The sequence below is a fragment of the Pholcus phalangioides genome, unplaced genomic scaffold (assembly GCF_987345545.1).
Source record: "Pholcus phalangioides strain wild (caught in Gottingen) unplaced genomic scaffold, Ppha-v1.0 ptg000003l_1, whole genome shotgun sequence".
NCBI classification, from domain to species: Eukaryota; Metazoa; Arthropoda; class Arachnida; order Araneae; family Pholcidae; genus Pholcus; species Pholcus phalangioides.
In genome coordinates this window covers 1,956,830-1,977,233 of record NW_028301596.1, presented here as the reverse complement: position 1 = coordinate 1,977,233, position 20,404 = coordinate 1,956,830, and the positions used below count along the sequence as shown (strand labels likewise).

The following is a 20,404-nucleotide window of genomic DNA, read 5'->3' as shown; positions in this document are numbered from 1 at the left end:
AAAGACATTATCCATATTAACACTGTGCAGGGATTGTAAAGATTATGTATGCATACGTAAAATTGTCAAATTCCAAAAAGTCAATGTCTTGGGATACATAATATTTACAAAATAATTTTATTACCACACCTCAAAACTGTATACATCAACACGGTGATAAAATTATATCTGTTTTTTGTTACTGTTATCAACCCCTCCCAAACAAATGCATTGATTTTTTCATAATTTGTGTCTTTAGCAAATGAAAAAATGTTGAAATTTTCAAAAGTGCATTCATTGGATTTTTCAATTCCTTCCATAATTATACTCTTTCACACTACGTCTTTATTAACTTGGCTTTCGGCTTACTTCCCAAATACTGTGTAATAAACGTTTATGAATTCCCATTGTTGGAGGATAAAATCAGGCCTTTAACTACATTTTGTTCTGAGTATATTTCAATTAAAACTACAAACCATATTATTTCTTTCGGAAGAATATCAATAGCTCATAAACATTTTACAGACTCATTTCAAAGAATATCGTCGCTGGCATCAACCTTGAAGGTGGAGTGGCCATAATTATTCTGTTTTTAGAAGCCTATAACTAAATCTAATATTTTATGAGAATTTCCGATCACGTAAAAACACATTTCAAGTACAGTATAACACATCGAAGTTTTGTAAATGACAGCGTTTTAATTGCACTCGGAGCGTAATACTCATGATTCCGGAGACACTTCAAACAAATGTACATCTCTAAGTGAATAAATTAAATCCCAGCATATGTACATTTGCTCTGCATATAAACGAAACAAAAAAAAAAAAAAAAACCTATCGGAACCCCCTTTAGCCAAATTGCTATCCGAGATAAAATGAAGTAAGCCTGATAATTCCCATTCAAAATCACAACACCGATTACGAGACTCAATTTACTTTTATGTATAAGTCGATTCACTATGATGATGGTTGCCGTGTTCCCTTAGATACTCGTATAAAGCGATGCCTAGCAGACAAATGTATTAGAGCCGTATTATGTATGTAGAGATGTATTAGTGCAATCCAAATTTACATACAAAGAGATTTACGCTTTCCTGCTGAAAGTCTCAACTATTTTCACTTTAGCATTTCGGATGAGAAGAGCTTTCAAAGAAATGATCATCCAAAAACAAAGAAAAATTAGCGGAAATAAGTTTTTCTTCTTGGTAAACTTTTAGACAGACTTTATTGTAGGAAAGACTTGAGTTTCTGTCTCTAGTTGAAAACGGAAGCACGCTCTCTCTGCGAGAGCAAAACAGAATTATAAATAAGTAAAGAGACTTTTTCTACCGAAGAACTAAAGAAAATGAAAATATCATAAAAAGAAGTAGAAAAAGAATGCGGAAAAAACATGATGGAACATGAAATTACGTGGAACATAAAGGAACAAACTAAAGTATTTGCTCTTTTTTTTTTTCCTTGGAGAATTCTGTTTTCTTCAATGTATTTACTACTTTATTATGCTTTTTTTCTGCTCCGTACAGAGAAAGTATTTTCTGTTGTGGAACGAGTATTTCCGATTTCAATGAAAAATTGAGTTCCAAATCATTCAGAAAATTTTCTGAAATTTAAATAACGTCAGAAGTATGTAGGCTATTAAATTTATTATTTACATATTATCAGGTATAAAAAAACAATATAGAAACAATAAAAATATTCAGATATATGACTATTTTAGGAGGTCGGAGAAGAAAGCAGAAATATATGAGAAAAACCACCTGCCTTCAAAGGAACATTGAAAAAAATGATAAGTCACTCTTAGATGTTTCTCATAAATTCTGCAGATACTTTCACATACTAGAGCATTTTGTTAGGGGTTATTCCTTAATCTAACATTAATTTCAATAACAAGAGACATGTTCAAAAATCACCAAAATTTACGGGTATTTTTATTCATTAAAGTATTTGAAATTACATTTCAATAAGAAATACTCTCTTTAAAGCATGTAACATCGCTCTGCCAAAACAGAAATTTCAAGGAATTTGAATAAATTAGTGTTTGAAAAAAAAAAAATTCCTTGTTTGACGAAAAACAACTCAGACTAAAATACTCTTGTTTGAGAAAGAGTATTTTAATGAGAAACATATTTTAATACAGCGCTGGTCCGCGGTCCGATACCGGTTCCTTGGAATTTCAGCGAATTATTTGTCCCCTTAGCGATACTTATCTTTTGCCTGACCGCAAATTATTTCTTTCCAAATTTGCCGTAAAATTGTTCAACAACTTTCACCGGCTGGCCTGCAGATGTAAAAAGGTTAACATACTGCCTTAGCGTGAATAATGCTTTTTATATTATCTCATACAAAAAAGATATGAAAAATGGTTATGGCGCAAATTAAACGAAAATTCTGTAGAAGTTACATGCAGAAAAAGTTCAAAATATCTAAAAATTGAAACAAAAAAATTCAAGGAAAGTTTTTGTGCATCAATTCCTTCGGGGAGGGGGGGGGCGAGCAACTGATTACGTGCGGGGCACTTTCTATTTTGAAAACACTGTGGTTTTCACAAAACAAGTGAGGTTTCAATCAAAATACTGTATGAAATAAATAAATTCAGTAAAATTTCTGAAATTCTAAATTATGTCGTCAAAACACTGCTCATTTACAGACATTGTACACTGAAAATCGCACAATTTATTTGAATGGTTTTGTGGCGTCGCCGCCGACGTGTGGGAAAAGAAAGCCACTTCCTCAGAGCGAGGATTGATGTACGCGCTCAAAGCGCCATCAGGTGATTATTCTAGTTATTGCGCAGTTCGTTTCTCGTCATGTATATAGGATGTTGTGTGAAATAAAGTCCGTCCCTTGTGTAAGATATGTCTCTGTAACTACACGCAACCGATGCATCTCATAATTCCCGATATTGGTGACCTTGGAAAGTCTGATCATCAGTTGAGACATTATATCTAAAAAAAGAAACAGCGGACGCATCTCAACGGAAACAACACGTGCTGTTGAACATTCTCGCCCACGCAAAAGCGAAAGCATGGCGGACGTGGCAGCGGTAAAGATACCACCGTACAATTTCTCCGATCCTACACTGTGGTTCTTGATGTGCGAATCAACTTTCGAACTGGGGATTCCGAAACCGGTAACGGACAGTCGCACAAAATTCAACTACATAGTGGCCCATCTACCACCGGAAGCAGCTTCCGTCATCCGCGATGTCATCATGAATCCAACGGCAACAGATCCCTACGGACACGTGAAATCGGAATTAATCAAGCGCAGTGGTGAATCGTCACAGCAAGAGATACGGAGACTTCTCACTGGGGAGCAACTCGGTGATCGTCGTCCAAGTGAACTTTTGCGCGTCATGCGGCGTCGCGCGGAATCACACAGCGTTCCGGACGAGCTCATGTTGGAACTGTTTCTTCAGCATTTGCCAACATCTGTGCAATCTATCCTGGCTGCAGTCACACCACTAACGTTGGACAAAGCGGCCGAAATCGCCGATCGCGTCATGGACGTAGCACCACAAGCGGTAAGTGCCTGTTCTAACTCTTCCGCGAATTCCATCGAGGAACGTTTGTTGACGGAAATCGAAAAGCTCCATGTGCGAATCGACGAGATTTCCCGAGGGCGAAGTCGTAGCCCGTACCGAAATCGCTACCCGCGACAGCGTAGCAGATCGAAAAATCGCGACGAGTGTTGGTATCATCGACGATTCGGCACCGATGCCAAGAAATGTGTCTCTCCCTGCAAATATTCGGGAAACGAACTCTGCAAAGAGTAGAGGCGACTTGCTCTTTGCCATCTACGTCACGTCGCCTGTTTGTGAAAGACATGAAAACGAATCTATCTTTCCTCGTTGATACGGGCAGTGATGTTTCGATCTTGCCGGCAAGCCTTTCTCAGCGCAAACAACGGCCTGTTCAAGCGTTCGCAGCCGCGAATTCATCATCCATCGAGGTGTACGGCCAACGTATTCTTTCCGTGGATTTCGGTTTGAGACGAAATTTTTCCTGGCCATTTTACATCGCCAATGTGTCAACTCCTATACTGGGTGCGGACTTCCTTCATTATTTCGACTTGGTCCCGGACCTTCGCAACAAGTTCCTACGTGACTTGAAAACGAAATTGAAACGTCCCGGACGCGTCTCAAACGCAACGTGCATTCATTCGGTGAAAACGATTACCGGTGACTCGGCGTATCACAAGCTGATTTCTGAATTCCCGGAGATCACTAAACTTCCTAATCCAAATGCACCAGTAAAGCACAACACCATCCATCATATATCCACAAAAGGACCGCCTGTGGTGGCGAAACCTCGTAGGTTAGCTCCAGACAGATTAAAAATAGCGAAATCGGAATTTCACAACATGCTGCAACTGGGGCATTTGAGACCTTCGAGGAGTAATTACGCCTCACCACTTCATATGGTACCAAAAAAGGGTACCTTGGAATTTCGACCGGTCGGAGATTTCCGTGCTTTAAATGCACAAACGTTAAAAGACAAATATCCCATTCCTTGCATTGCTGATTTCACTGCTGAACTGCATGGTACTAAAATTTTCAGCCATGTGGATCTCATAAAAGCCTATCATCAGATCCCAATAAACCCTGATGACATCCACAAAACAGCAATATGCACACCTTTCGGATTGTTTGAGAGCACCAGGATGCAATTCGGATTGTGCAACGCTTCTGCAACCTTCCAGCGATTCATCGATGAAGTGACCAGAGGACTTCCTGGAGTTTACGCATTCGTCGACGACATCCTGATTGCATCAAAAGATCCTGATGAACACATCCATCATCTCAAGACTCTCTTCAACAGACTTCAAGAATATGGACTCTGCGTCAACGTCTCCAAGTGCAACTTCGGTAAAGAAACCATCGACTTCCTTGGATTCCGGCTATCTACAAGCGGCATCGAACCTCTGACAGATCGAGTTCAGTGTATCTTGGATTATCCACAGCCAACGACCTTGACACAACTTCGAAGATTTCTCGGTATGTACAATTTTTATCGACGTTTCATTCCGAAAGCTGCCGATTTGTTACATCCGTTAATAAAATTTCTCGAAGGTCATAAAAATAAAAAATCACCTCGTTCTGCTCGTGCCAACGACCAACTCGCGTGGACCGATGAAGCAACAAAGTCGTTCACTTTGGCCAAAGATGCCATGGCAAATGCCACACTCCTGAGACATCCACTTCCTGGAGCTAAATTAAGTGTTTGGGTAGATGCTTCAGATGTCGCAGTGGGTGGTGCTCTCATGCAATTAGCCGACAAATGGGAACCCATCGCATTCTTCTCTATGAAATTGTCCAAAAGTCAAAACAAATGATCCGCATACGACCGAGAACTATTTGCAATTTATTCATCTATAAAAAAATTCAAGCATATGCTCGAAGGCAGGGAGTTCATTATCTACACAGATCAGAGGCCCCTAATTTATGCCTTCAAGCAAAATCCAAACAAATGTTCGCCGCGACAGCTTCGTCATTTGGACTTGATATCCCAGTATTCAACCGATATCCGTCACGTCCAAGGCTCTCAAAATTATGTCGCAGATGCACTGTCAAGAATCGAAATCGATGCAATAACTGGTTCTAAGGACATTAATTTCAAAGAATTCGGGGAATTTCAATCAAGCGACCCGGAACTGAAAGAAATTTTGAAGGGTAACAACACATCTCTACAGCTGGAACTGAAGCCATGTCATCTAACAGATGGTGAATTATGGTGTGACATTTCAACTGGCTCACCCAGACCTTTCGTTCCAGACTCGTATCGAAAGCTGATTTTTGACCACCTTCACAATCTATCGCATCCCGGAATCGCTGTAACAAAAAACCTCATTTGCTCACGATATGTGTGGCCAAACATGAACAAAAACATCACAGCTTGGGTACGCTGCTGCCAATCATGCCAGCGATCGAAAATCCAGAGGCACACAAAAGCACCTCTGAGCACCTTCGCACTTCCCGACGCTCGTTTTTCACATGTGCACATTGACATTATAGGCCCTTATCCACCATCAAACGGGAACATCTACTGTCTTACCATGATAGACAGATTTACAAGATGGCCCGAAGTAACACCGATACCGGACATACGCGCCGAAACCATCTGCAAAGCATTCTTTGATTCATGGATCAGTCGTTTTGGGTGTCCCTCAACAGTGACCACAGATCGTGGAACTCAATTTGAATCTCATCTCTTCCAGCAGCTCGCAGCACTACTAGGAACAGATCGCATACGAACCACTGCATATCATCCAATTGCCAATGGTCTGGTCGAGCGATTTCATCGCACCCTAAAAAGTGCCATCATTGCTCACGACAATACCAAATGGTCAGAATCGCTTCCGATAGTCCTCCTAGGTCTACGATCCGCTTTCAAGGAGGATCTTCAAGCTACCTGTGCCGAACTGGTGTATGGAACCACTATTAGATTGCCATCTGACCTACTTTCAGATGAGGTGTCCAAATCTACACCAGACGCTACCTATGCATCAATGCTGTCTTCGCTCATGAGGAGTTTATCACCCGTATCTCCATCTCATAAGAATACTTTCAAGATTTATGTTCATCCTTCCTTAAAATCTTGTTCTCATGTGTTCTTACGCGTAGACAAAGTTCGACCTGCATTAAGCGCACCCTACACTGGACCATATCCTGTAGTGCGAAGGACCGACAAAGTTTTTGTAATCAAAGTAAATGGTAAATCTATCTCAGTGTCTATTGACAGAGTCAAACCTGCATTCGCCATGGATGACAGAGAACCACCTGCAGTCACCGAACTACCAAATGAGATCAGTTCTAAACAGGACTCCAAAAGTCCAGTGTCAACGACAGAAAAAACAGTAACAACTCGTTATGGACGAAGAGTTCATTTTCCAGAACGATTTGTTTCGTATTTTTGATTGCATATGTTTTACACCCATTTATATTCTTGTGTTATGCCTTTACATTTCCGCATATGTGTACATATTATTTTCGCATTTCTCGCATAAGTGTTAATTTACATTATTTATTTTTTCAAATCATTGCAAACATGTTAACATCGTATATATTCGTATTTTTCATTCGTCTTAGCAAAATATTGAATTCTCAGCTGTCGCAAGTATTTATACACACATGCACATTGGTTATTATTTGTTATAATTTTGTATCATCAATATGTGAATGTCAATCTTGTATTTCCTACATTAGCGTTCGCTCGCTCACTGGGGGGATAGTCTGTGGCGTCGCCGCCGACGTGTGGGAAAAGAAAGCCACTTCCTCAGAGCGAGGATTGATGTACGCGCTCAAAGCGCCATCAGGTGATTATTCTAGTTATTGCGCAGTTCGTTTCTCGTCATGTATATAGGATGTTGTGTGAAATAAAGTCCGTCCCTTGTGTAAGATATGTCTCTGTAACTACACGCAACCGATGCATCTCATAATTCCCGATAGTTTTCATACTGCATATTTTTATGACTGTTATCTGTTCAATGAACTGAAAGTTTTAAGATTCATGAAATATTCTCTGAGATATGGCAGTTTTTTCGTGAAACAATATGTGAATTTTCACAAAACATTTTCAGTTTTTTTTATTCAAACAGCTGTAAAGTATTAAATTCTAAACATATAGCCAAAATCCCACTTTATTGCTCAGCTAATGTTATCTGGAACGATGTCGCAAAATTTCATGAGAATATATTTCATAGTTTTTGAAAAATTTAGTTTCGCGTGAAATAAAGTAACGAAAAAATTAATCTTCAACAAACGCTTTTGAAAATTGTTTTTTGCCTTCGAAACGATTGTTGCAGATGATTTAAATCAGAAATAACTTTGTTGTTACTTATTGCATGCACAAGAATAAAATAGTTTTTGATTGTGTGTATAAAACATTCTTTCAAAGGAATATATAAAACCATTTCCGGCAATTTTCGAAAATTGCCTTAAATAGTTTCTAAATATTTTGATTAAAAATAATTATAATCGCATTAAATAAATTTGAAGAAGTTCCATCGCCTTCTGATGCAGGGGCCAAAGAGGAGGTCCTGAGTAACTAGGGGCCCCATCATGTCTGGGATAAAAGATATAATGTAGTTAAGGGAGGCTGCTATGACTCCACTCAGCGCTTCACGCTACTAATGCGTGTTATCAGGAATTGAAAAGTGTGTCTTTGGTGTATTTTTTAAGCGCACTTGCCCGGTATGCAGGGGGCTCGGGTTCGATTCCCGGAAGAGGCAAATCACTTTTCTATCCAAATATAAGTTTCGGCATAACATCCAGAAAATTAAATTTCTCAAAAGATATTTTGTTCGTCATGCGAATGCATATCACATAAATTTAGGTTAACTAGTTTTGTAGTGAAATAATCATCAGAAATAGAAAATGAAAAATTTCTTGATATATTTCAAATTCTATATCAAATATATATAGAATTTTAAATGCTATAATTAATAATAAATATTTATCTTCAATTTTTTTCACCGTGGTAGCAGTATTGAATATGAGCATAGAGAACAAAATGTTTTCTCTAAGGAAATAAATTAACATCTGTAAAAGACTGCCTAAGAAATGAAAAATTTGAGACGGCACACATTTTCTCCGATGAAAAGTAAGCATGAACTAGAATTGCTATGCATGTTTTTGTGACATCTTTCAAAGTTCGAGATGAAAAGGAAAATAAAAGGCGTTCTTCAATATCTTCTGAGTCTTTTTCCATCCGAAAGCGAAATGGGAATTCAGGAATAAGAAATAAGTTCGAAGAATGAGAACAAAAGTTTTTGCGTTTCAGGGGATCACAAATGGCGTTTTCTTTTCAATTCTACTAAATACTTACGAATGTGTTAAAAAAATAAGTAAAGAAGAATAAGGAAAAAAACCAAGAAAAGTCTGTATTTGAATTTTTTAAAAGAACAAAGGTACGAAAAAACAAACTCTTCCATACTGATGAAATCGGCAAATAAACATGGGAAAACATTTCCCCATGTTTATTTCCCACGTTTATGAGAAATATCCAATAATTTTCAATTAAACACATTTCACCATTAAAATGTTTAGATAAATTTTTTTATTCACCAAAAAACTGTATTAATAAGGCAGTCGAAGTTCATTACAGCTACAGTAAAACCCCCCTATTTTTGTGGAACCTCGCGGGACAAAAAAATTCGTCCGTAAAAAGAGGTGACCGCATGAGAGGGAGTTCATCAGGTTCGCATCAGATTACTGTTAAAACTGTAACCTAGAGTATTACCAATAACTGAAATTATCCTCCACTTGATGAACGCAAATGAACGAAATTCTGACAGTAGAAGATGCCCACATAATTATTGCGTAGATACACAATTAAAACCATGAAAGAAATATTATACAGAGTTAATATAATGAATTTACAAGTTTTGGAAAAACTTATCAATCGATGTTTGGTGGTTTTTTGAGAGTTCCAGCTTGTTATCAAACATTGACGGCATGCGGCCAACGAGTCAGCTTTTGGCCACTCCTGGTATATATCATTGGCTGAATATCTCTCGATATATTTTGGCAATTTTTTACTTCGCTTTTCGCGCACATCATTGTTGGCATTAGCAGATTCACGGCACAATTCCTTGAATAAAATTTTGTGACGCACTCGAAAACGATCCAACCAATCATTCAAATCGTTTGAAATTGATGAGTCCGAGTTTTTTCGGCAGCATCTCGAGCATTTTCTTGTTGAATCGAATCAGAAAGAGGTAAATTCTTGCGTCTTGCTGAATCTAACCAAATCGTACGCAACAGCATCGGGAATTTATTTTTCGTGGCTTAATTTCAATTTCTCAACCATTCTTCTTGCCAATGTTCCTTGGAGAATATCGGTTTCCTCCCAACACTCTGAATTCATCTCCAACAGCACGAACTCGAATTTTACGTTTTCCACCGTTATTTGATGGCATCAATTTCTGTTCTCCACTTCGGAGTTTCTTCTCTTAGGCCGGGATAACACTATGAAAGTTTTAAAAAAGTTATTTTATAAAGCTTGCAACCACTAAGCGTATTGGTTTCATTCGAGCGAATGTAACCAAAAGTCTTATTGGTTAGTGCTATCCCAGCCTTGGTTATACAGAGCGACGATTGCTAGAGCTGTGGCCATATTAAACAGTGCGAAATAATAAAATATATGAGCACAATTAGCAAACTGATATCAGAGTTATCAAAATAAAATTAAAATTAATCAAAATATTAAAATAAACCTCATGCCAAAATGTCACTAAGGGGATCATTGGAACTTGTATTGCCATTTAGTGAGTGAAATTTGAAACAAAATTGCAACTATCCGTGTCCGTATACGGGTTTTAGTCCAGTGGAACGAATGATGGAAAATGGTGCCCGTGACCTTTAAGCAGGGGTTTGGAATACATTATTTAAATAGGCTATTTGCTAAGATATTTATATTTTGTCGTAAAACAGGGGTGACCGTAAAGAAGGGGTTTACTGTACTTAACCGTGCATACACCTCGTATACATTCCTCTGGGAATTTCTAACGAATTGGTACCTGTCGGAATGTGTGCTCTGAGTGTATGTATGGCCCTTACGTATTTATGTTGTCAGAAATGTGCATGTTTCGTGTTATAGTTGGTGCTGCCATCTGCCTTCCATAAAAATTTCGCTATAATGACACTCCCCCTCGTTCCACAGAAAACGGACGTTATATTGGGAGATCGTTCCATCGAACGCTTGAAAAAGATTAGCTCCTTGAACTGCTATTCATATCTGGACATAAAAAAACTTCTATCAATTCTGTTATAACGTGAGCAGTTACAGTGAAAAAAACCCATCGGGTTAAGAAATAATAACAAAATTATAATAATTAGTCACACGCACGCGCCTACGTGTTATCGAATTCTCAATTATCAAGGATCTATGTCAGACGCAATTTTGGCAAATTGAGGAAGAATCAATTTTGAATCAATTACAACTTGAAGAAGAAAGGTTGATTTCAAAATCATTTTGAGTCTTGGGAAATGAAGTTTTTCATGAAAAAATATATGGTTTCTCTAGAATTGTCTTAATTAATAAAGTTATTCTCATATCTTTTTTTTGTAAACTATTACATATCTTATAAAAATATCCGATATTTTCAATCAAAAAGACTTTTTATTCACTGAAAAAAATCTTTTATAACAATAATAAATTCTTAATTGTAACAGTCATCATTCTCAAAAAAAAAACCCTCATACACCAATTGGTTGATTTGATTTTATACAAATTTTTCAAATTTATCATGGAATTTTATTCCACCTTCTATCAATAAAGTTCCTATTGATGAGTAAAAATATAGGATTGCATTATTGTTTTGTTAATAAACTTTTATTGCATCATACTGTCCGTGATTAAATATTGTATTCCGAAATAAGGATCTCAGAGATAATTGAAATGTCTTAATTTGATCTTAAAGTAATTGAATGAAACGAATGAATTACTTTCATGACATTAGTTGGGACTTTGGAGAAACCATTTTCACGGACGAAACGATATTTCGTTATACGAAAATTGATTATTATTTGAAAATTATCATCATTAGTAAAAATTACCGCTATTGTCATTCCTAGTTCTAACTAAATCTCGAAAAAAAAAGTTGATTGTACTATCATTTTGAGTCATAAGAAATAATTTTTTTCATCAAATAATATGACATTACTACATTACTAGTGTGTTGTTTGTATTCAATAAAGTTCTTCTGAGCTCATTTTTCGGAAGCTATTTCATATATAATAAAAATATACGATATTTTTGATTAAAAGAATTTTTTCCATTCAAATCTATAAATATTTCTTTTTACTTACTGAAAAAAATTGATAATAATAATGTTATTTATCATAACATGCTTGAAAACCAAACTCTCATACGGCAATTGATTGATTTTACATTAATTTTTCAAATGTGTCATGGATTTTTGCTCCACCATGTGTCACTAAAGTTACCGTTGATAGGAAAATAATATACAGGATTGAATTATCATTTTGTTTATAAACTTTAGTGCTTGATAGATGGAATTTGATCTTAAATAAATTGAACTACAATAACTCAATATTACTCTCACAATAATAAAGAAACCGTTCTCGTAGGAAACATCGTTTTGTTAGGGTATCCGACTTATACACTGCTCAAAACAATTAGGGGAGCACATGGTTTTAACAAAATTACGCAAAGATGTATACCGATAAGTAACATAAAATGAATCATCCATAATTTAAAGCCTTGCAGGAAACGGAAGAAGAAAACTTCATATGCAAATCAAAGTTCATGACGTCAAAAACCAGAAAAAGGAGATAAGGGCAGAAATCGGGATGTTGCAGAAACGTCTGTTTTACTGCCGTAACTGTGAAATTCGATTGCGCAGTATTTTTTTTTTGAGAAAAGGTGACTTGAGGATGTCTCAACAACGTGATTTACCGGAATCCATGGCATGGCGTGTTATAGGCAGACTGGAATCCGGGTAAACACAACGTAGTGTCGCGGACGCTGTTGTAGTCGCCAGAAGTGTTGTTGCAAGGCTGTGGAATCGATTCCAAGAAAGAGGAAATGTTAGACGTCGACCAGGGCAAGGTCGGCCACGCGCCACTACAGCAACTGATGACTGGTATATACGGTTAAGCCCGTCGAAACAGAACAGAGAATGCTACGCAGCTGCAAAGACGGTTGCTCTTGGCAACAGGACGAAGGGTGTCCAGCCAAACAGTACGTAATCGGCTTCATGAGGGAGGGCTCTATGCACGTAGGCCAATGGTCTGCATTTCGTTGACCCCACGCCACCGTGCGGCCCGAAGAAGATGGGCTGCTGAGCATCGAGATTGGGAGCAACATGATTGGAGCCAAGTGCTGTTTACAGACGAGTCCCGATTCAGTCTGGAGTGTGACACCCGACGTGTTCTGGTATGGAGGGACAGGGGCACTCGAAATAACCCCGCATTCGATCGTGAAAGGTCACAATATAGACGAGCTGGTTGGATGGTATGGGGTGGAATCAGCATAGGCGGACCTGCATATCATTCGGAATGGCACTTTGACGGCCCGAAGGTATGCAGACGAGATACTGCGACCTCATGTCATCCCTTACGCTGGAGCCATTGGAGATTCCTTTGTTTTCCAGGATGATAATGCCCGACCGCATAGAGCTCGTCTGGTGGAGAACATGCTTGAAGCTGAAACAATACAGCGTATGGAATGGCCAGCGTGCTCTCCTGACGACGCATTGCTGCGCGACCAAGGCCGCCTGTTACTGTCCGAGACTTGCAGATTGCACTTCTTGAGGAGTGGAACAGTATTCCCCAAAGTCTGATCGATAACCTCATCGCATCCATGGCAAACAGGTGTGCAGCAGTCTTAGCTGTTCGAGGAGACCACACGCCCTATTAAAACTCATGCATCATGTCTAAACAGTACTTTTTTTTTATCGTTTACATGTAACCAAATTGTTGCCCTAAATCATCTTTTCATGTTTTTTCCATATTTTCAAAGAATTAAAGCTTAATTCCAAATTTTTTTACGTCTTTTTTCTGTATTGCGTATTGATACGCGTGTACTATTCATTGTATGCCAATACGTGGCTGTCTCGCACGGTTTTCTTCACTTTTTTGCTTGCTCCCCTAATTGTTTTGAGCAGTGTATATTAAGAATATATCATTTTTACTTTTTATTATTTGACATTGTTTTGTTTTTATACAGTGCCTAGAACTGCACTTACACCCACTTCATTTTGCACACAAGTAATCTGTGAATGAAAACTGTAAGAGCGTTCTGCGAAAAATATCCTTCTTCGTATTTTAGTTAGTTTAAAACATGTCTCAAAATTTATTGATTATTTCATTACAAACTTTCAATATCGTATTTTGCTATATACTATTAATATTTCATACCAAAACTAAAGCTCTATAACATATATTTAGGTTGACCATATTTGCTCGAGAAAAATACGTGAAATTGGGCTTCGAAATACGGGAAAATACGAGACATTGCCGATAATCGCTGAAATGATGCCAAAAGTATGCAAAGTTGCCAACTCGTGCTAAACTTCACAGAAAAGTCACGAACCGAGGAAAATTAAGCAACACTAAAAAAAAAAAACAAACACGACAAAGCAAGAGGAATATTCTTATTTGTAATTATAATTATCGTAATGTAAGTTTTGAGTCTGGAAGATAATTTGAATCGTTGATTTGAAGAGTAAAAGTCAAGTTGGCTTCATTGAAAATACGTAAAAAACCGGGGCATTTTTGCAAAAAAGTCGGGAGAACCAGAAAAACACAAAAACCTGGACTGTCCCGGCAAACTGTACATATGGTCACTGTACATTTATTTGTCTAATTACGGTGTTGTATACAAATTATGTTCAATGAATTACAGTAATTCACACGTACATCAACACGTAATCTATGAGCATACCATATAATCCTTTAATATTTTCATGTACACGCTTTTGGCAACAAATTTGGATCATCTCTATTTGATGGATCGACGATAAATCGATATTAACCTTTCCGTAAGCTAACTGCAAGGGGGAGGGGAACTCGTTAACAGGAGTATGGACAAAACGGGAGGAAAAAAAACAACTTCGGTTCATAAGGTTGCAATAAAGCTTGGCGATGGATGAGGAGGGAAGAAAGAAAACACAGAGATTAAAGTAGGCAAAGTCTATTTTTGTCAATTGGCAAAGTCCAATCGATGGATTTTATATCAATTTTTTAAATGTGTCATAGACTTCTATCTCAGCCTGTATCGATAAAGTTCCTATTGATGGGACGAATTATAGGATTGAATAATTATTCTGCTGATTAACATGTTGACGAGATCTCTTCCAGCCCAGCTTCGTTGCACAGTCCAAGCTGAATGAACTGTGGAAATAACAAAATATTTCAATCGTAGAATTTTCTGCAACCGTGTTTCGAATATTACATGGATTTTGCTTTAACACTACTACCACGGATTGGGTCAATTTGACCCACATCAATCTTCGTTTTCATCTATCTCGAAAACTTACGCGCAGATGGTAAAACAATTTCGTGACTTTTCATGTCATATGAATATTAATTCACGAAAATTTTATGCTCTTCACATTTGGTATTTCAGAGCTATAAGTTGTCATTCAAGTATTACGTCAGCATCGATGGGGGGTTCCGATTTGCTGACTTTTTGAAGACGGGGGTTTGGATGATGCTTACGTCATCAACCACCCTGTATGAAATTATGAAATATTCTCAATCGCATCTTACTCGCTGAGCCAAAAAAGAGAAAAAGCTTTCGCTAGTTTGTGGACACCTGAACTAACATTCTCCCTAATGATAAATCCCTTACGGAGCCTCTTCGACGATCTCAAAATGTTTCACCGATCATTCAAGTGCTCAGGAAACGTGTCCGGGCTGCTTAAGCACTATGGAAACGTTTCCGGGCGGCTTATGAGTGCTCTGGAACTACGGTACCGCATACACCGTAAGTATGCCACGGATCACTTGAATAATCTGGGAATGTTCCGCGCGTAACTTGAGTTATGTAGACCCGTGCTGGGGGGGGGGGCTGCAGTAGTGCTCTAAATTTGTGCCACATGTCACTCAAGTATAAATGTGCTCTAAATGTGTCACGGATCGATTAAGTGTTCTGGAACTGTGTCGCGGGTCTACTTCAGTGATCTGAAAATGCGCCACGAATCGATTAAGTGTTTTGGAACTGTGTCGCGGGTGTTACTGTGCCACGGGTCTACTTCAGTGATCTGTAAATGTGCCGCTTAGTCCATTTTTACAAAATTGGGTTTGAAGGGGCAAGCCACATCAGATAACCTTCAGGGCCACATTTGTTGAGCGAGTCCATATATGGCTTAAAAAGTGGGTCGCAATGAATTTCTTAAAGAGAAATTTTGAGTTCTTACCCTTCAAATAGCATTGAAATTAACAGAAATTGATTATAATAACACATATAAAGGTATTTTCTTTCGAAATTTTAATTTTTTTTAAAATGTTTTTTACATTAAAAAAAAATTTCTTCTGGGGGGGGGGGGAGGCGCTCGAGCCCACAATGCTTCCCCCCCTCCCGCATACGTTTCTGATCCACCCCAATATGCGTTAGGAGGTAGGGGGCAGTGCTGACGAAATTTTACAGACAAGTGGGGATGGGGTCAAAAATGGCTAAACATTTTCTGACGTAATACTTGAACGGCCCCTAAGCACTCATACCTAGAACGACGGTTTGGGTCATTTTGATCCAACATACTATTCTATGGGGGAAAAAGGGGTGTAGAATTTTCTGGGATGTGGTTCCCTCTTTCTAAAATGTATTTCTAAAGAAGATAGCGAAGAATAAAAGTCTTTCAAGGCCAAGGAAAATTTTATATTGTCCGAGGAGATTATCTTATTTTTTTCAATGAAAGAACAGCAAGCAGAGCTAAATATTTATTTTTCTTTTTAAAATTGATGAACTCCTGATATTCTGACTGGACTCAAGAAAGGTTTTGGAAAATTAAAAACTCAGCTCTAGAGAAAACGTGTAGCTGAAATTCCTGTACGCAAGCAATGTCACAGAAAGAGAATAGAATTCTGGCTTGCAGTTTGAGGTGGACACGAAATACATTTTGAATGGATTTCCAAGCATTAGGAAGGATCAGTGTCTAACGCATCTCTCTCTCTCTCTCTTTCAGAGCACGTAGCGATGCAACTGATCAAGCCATTTGAGAACAAGGACATGAAATCTCACTACTGGCACCTTTTTTCACTACACTTAAGCTAGCTGAAATACTAAAAAGTAAAAAAAATACGCGCTTAGTAAGGACGGTGAGACGAAATCGAAGAGAAGTACCTGGCACAATAAATATACCATGAAACCTCACTACTGTAATACATAATGAAAATTTATCAAGGAAAAAATAGAAAAAAAACCGTTTTATCAGTCAGCACGCTTCATCTGACAGTCGATACCGACAGTAGCAGCCCCAAAAAGCTTTCGGGGCTTAATTCGTGGATAATACAGGAACTGAATGGTAAGAAAGGATAGGGGCTAGGTAAGCAGCAAAAGTTTGGACGAGTTCATTTCACAAAGCAAAAATAGGTTATTTTCACGGATTCCAAGTATCCTTCAAGAATCGGTAAAGGGTTCAAAGAAATTGATTTTTTTAACCCATTGACGCCTGTTGGTTAGAAAATTTGTCATTCCAAATTTCAATTTTTTTTCTTTGCCAATAAATGGTGGGAGTGCTTCCACTCAGTGTTTTTATTCTTTCTGAAAATCAAAGTCGCCTTTAATGGGTAAACACAGTTAAAAAAAAGTTTTCTCAGATAAGCGGTTCTATTTGACACAAAAATACATGGAAAGATCCACTTATAGAATAGTGTAGACCTATTCTATACTATTCTATACAATAATAGAATTGTATAGAATAGTACAGAACAGCGAAACTATTTTTCGAACGCAGTTCCTGTAAAATGTTACTGAAGAGATACGTTCATCATACGTGTTACCCTTGCGCAAGAAGACACGCTCTTGATCGTGTAACTTCGTGAACCATAAAAAAAAATAAACGAGTTTGATTTTAGGGGTAACATCAAAATGTGGAAACAAATTTGTCAATTTTTGCAGTGGTTGTGCAGCTTCAACATGCGGTAAAGTACGGAAATCACGAAAATAATTTGCTCCAAACCGCTCATCATAAATTCCATTTATCGGTAAGAAAAATCTATATTTATTTTGACAGAAGCATATTATAGACAATCTCATACTTAATTTGACACACTCGTTTTACATCTTTGTCATATTATGAAATTACTGTAAAAATTTTTTTGTATTGAACGGTATACTGCGCATGAAATCTTATTTTTTCTGAATTACATCATTTTTAGCAAATTTTGTGAATCCTATTTCATATTCATAAACAAATATATTTTTCCGTTATTGAATACATAGTTAGACAATGTTGAATAAAAGTAGGGGAAACCCAGGAACTGAAACTAAATTCCTGTTTTCGCTACGGAACAATTCACAGTTTGGTTCAATTTGACCCAGTCCGCGGTTCTAATGTTAAATTTACCATAAGAATGTCCTCTTCATCGATAATAAGATAGGTAGTACAAAATGTTTATTATTGTTTCCACCATTTCTAGACGAAGCTTATCACTAGGGCTAAGATTTGTATGCTCTAAAAACTTCTAAAAAATTCATTTAACCTGTTAAAAACTGCGAATACACCCTATGAAACGAAAAATATGTCCTAAAAATATCAATTCTTATCTCAGATAACATTAGTATACGATAATGAGGAGTGTTGATGCACTCTAAATTAATTTGGACCATTATTTATTGTATGAACAAAAAATTTTCGGTTTTAATAACTAATCTCACACACATCGAGCAGAAATTTCCCTTTTGAGTGTTTTCCTCCCACAAATACAGAATTGATGTGCTGCCATCTATAGGTAAAAATACCTAGCCAAGTACTGTATTTAGCTTTAGAAGAGCATTGCACAAAATTTAAAAAAAAATGTTCAAGTAATTTTTTTATTCGTTAAAAACTATCAAAATTTCCCACAAAAGCTGAAAAATCCCCCATTCTATCTCACTATTCAATTTTTTCCCCACAAGATACTATCATGTTACCACCATCAGATGATTAATTACTCTATTTACAGCCACACACCGGTATCGTTGAAGTTATAGTATTGCTGATTGGTTGAAAAAAAATACCCGAATTTCAGTATTTTTTACCAATCAGCAACGACGTTCCATTTTTAGTGCATAAAAATACTAGATCTGACAGCTCTCGCCAGAGACGAGAACCGAAAAAAATCCCCAAAACAACAGTCTGAAGCGCGATTAGAATAGCGAGGAAAAAATTTACTTTTTATTCTAAATTATGAAATATGCAAAATATGCCTTTTGAAAATTTTGAAAATATGAAAAATATGCCTTTTGAAAATTTTGAAAATATGAAAAATATGCCTTTTGAAAATTTTGAAAATATGCTCTGACACGTAAAAATAGCGAAATATGCAAAAGAAAAAGAGAAAAAAAAAAGCAAAACATTGAAATCCGAGCCCTACTTATCACATTTGAAAATTATTACTACATTGGAAAATTATTGCTACTGACATTCCAATTCGAATTAAATCTCAGAAAAAAAGTTTGATGACATGATCATTTTTAGTCGTAGGAAATGAATTTTTTTCATCAAAAACTATATTTGATTTCTCTCTAGTGTCATTAATATTCAATAATGTGCTTCTCAACTCTACTTTTCTTAGAAAACCATTCCATACCTATTAGAAATATACAATATTTTTCGATCAAAAATATTTTTTTCCATTTCAAACGTTTAAACAATTTTTCATTCACTGGAACTTTAATAATAATAGATTTTTGATGGTAACGTGCATCAGTCTAAAAACCAAACTGTCATACGCAGATTGATGGATTGTATGTTAATTTTTCAAATGTGTCATGCACTTCCGTCTTTCAGAACGAAGTTCCTATCGATGGGAAAAATTATAGGATTGAATAATTGTTTGGCTGATAAAATCGTATTGTATCTCACTGTCTCTAATTAAATACTGTATTTCGTAATTGGAATCTCAGAAATAATTTGAACGCAAATGATAGAATTTGATCCGAAATTAAGAAGTGAAATGAATCAATTCTCTGACTACAGTAGTTGGAAGAAATAGGATATTTGTCATTATTTTGCTAATCAAAATTCTGATGAAGATTATTACTTGGAAATTATTATTATATTGGAAAAGACAGGCATCACTACATATACTGGCATTCCAATTGGAATTAGATTGCTCCATAAACTTTTGGATCGTTCCTCATAGAAACTCATAAACTCATAGAAATTGAAGGAATTGGTATACTTGAATGCGGTTTTTTCCCCTAATATAACAAAACACAAATATATGTGCACGCACGCACGCACGCGCGCACACACACACACACACACACACATATCGATAAAAATATATAAACGTAAAAAACACACTTTGTGATCTCGAGGGATTTGAAGGTCTTCCACCAGGTATACAGGGTTGGAATTTCGAATGTTTCAAACTACAGCTTATACTATAAAGAATAGACATGTCATATTGTATAGTCACAATGCATAAACGAGTTTGTGAAAAAGTTTTTCTCATGAAAGATTTTTTATGGTGCAGAATAAATAGTTCTAACTTTTTTTAGGTGGAGGACACTGTGCTCGAAGCAAATCACTGAAAATATGCTAATCAGAGTCCTGTACGACGCACAGTGGTCCAAATCGAAAAATTACTTCAAAAAAATATAAAATGAATTTTAAGTGTCTGGAAAAAAATCCATATCAGTGTGCGGAGTGTATACGGAGGTATTTATTTCGTGATATTTATTTACATTATCACTCAAATGGAATTTTCGCCGAAATGTGGTGAAAAACTTGACTTTCATAGCTTATTGTAC

General features: G+C 36.9%; 1 protein-coding gene across 1 annotated transcript; it reads left to right on the top strand.

Moving 5' to 3' along the window:
- Positions 1-2,675: 2,675 nt before the first annotated feature.
- LOC149087882 (uncharacterized) lies at positions 2,676-3,753 on the top strand. The gene has a single exon (XM_089252579.1). It carries the CDS (start codon positions 3,004-3,006, stop codon positions 3,751-3,753), a length of 750 nt encoding a protein of 249 aa, XP_089108705.1. The 5' UTR covers positions 2,676-3,003.
- The last annotated feature ends 16,651 nt before the right edge of the window (positions 3,754-20,404 follow it).

Bases quoted from the DNA above. Each gene is read 5' to 3' on its own strand.
- LOC149087882 (XM_089252579.1), top strand. From the start codon at position 3,004: ATGGCGGACGTGGCAGCGGTAAAGATACCACCGTACAATTTCTCCGAT.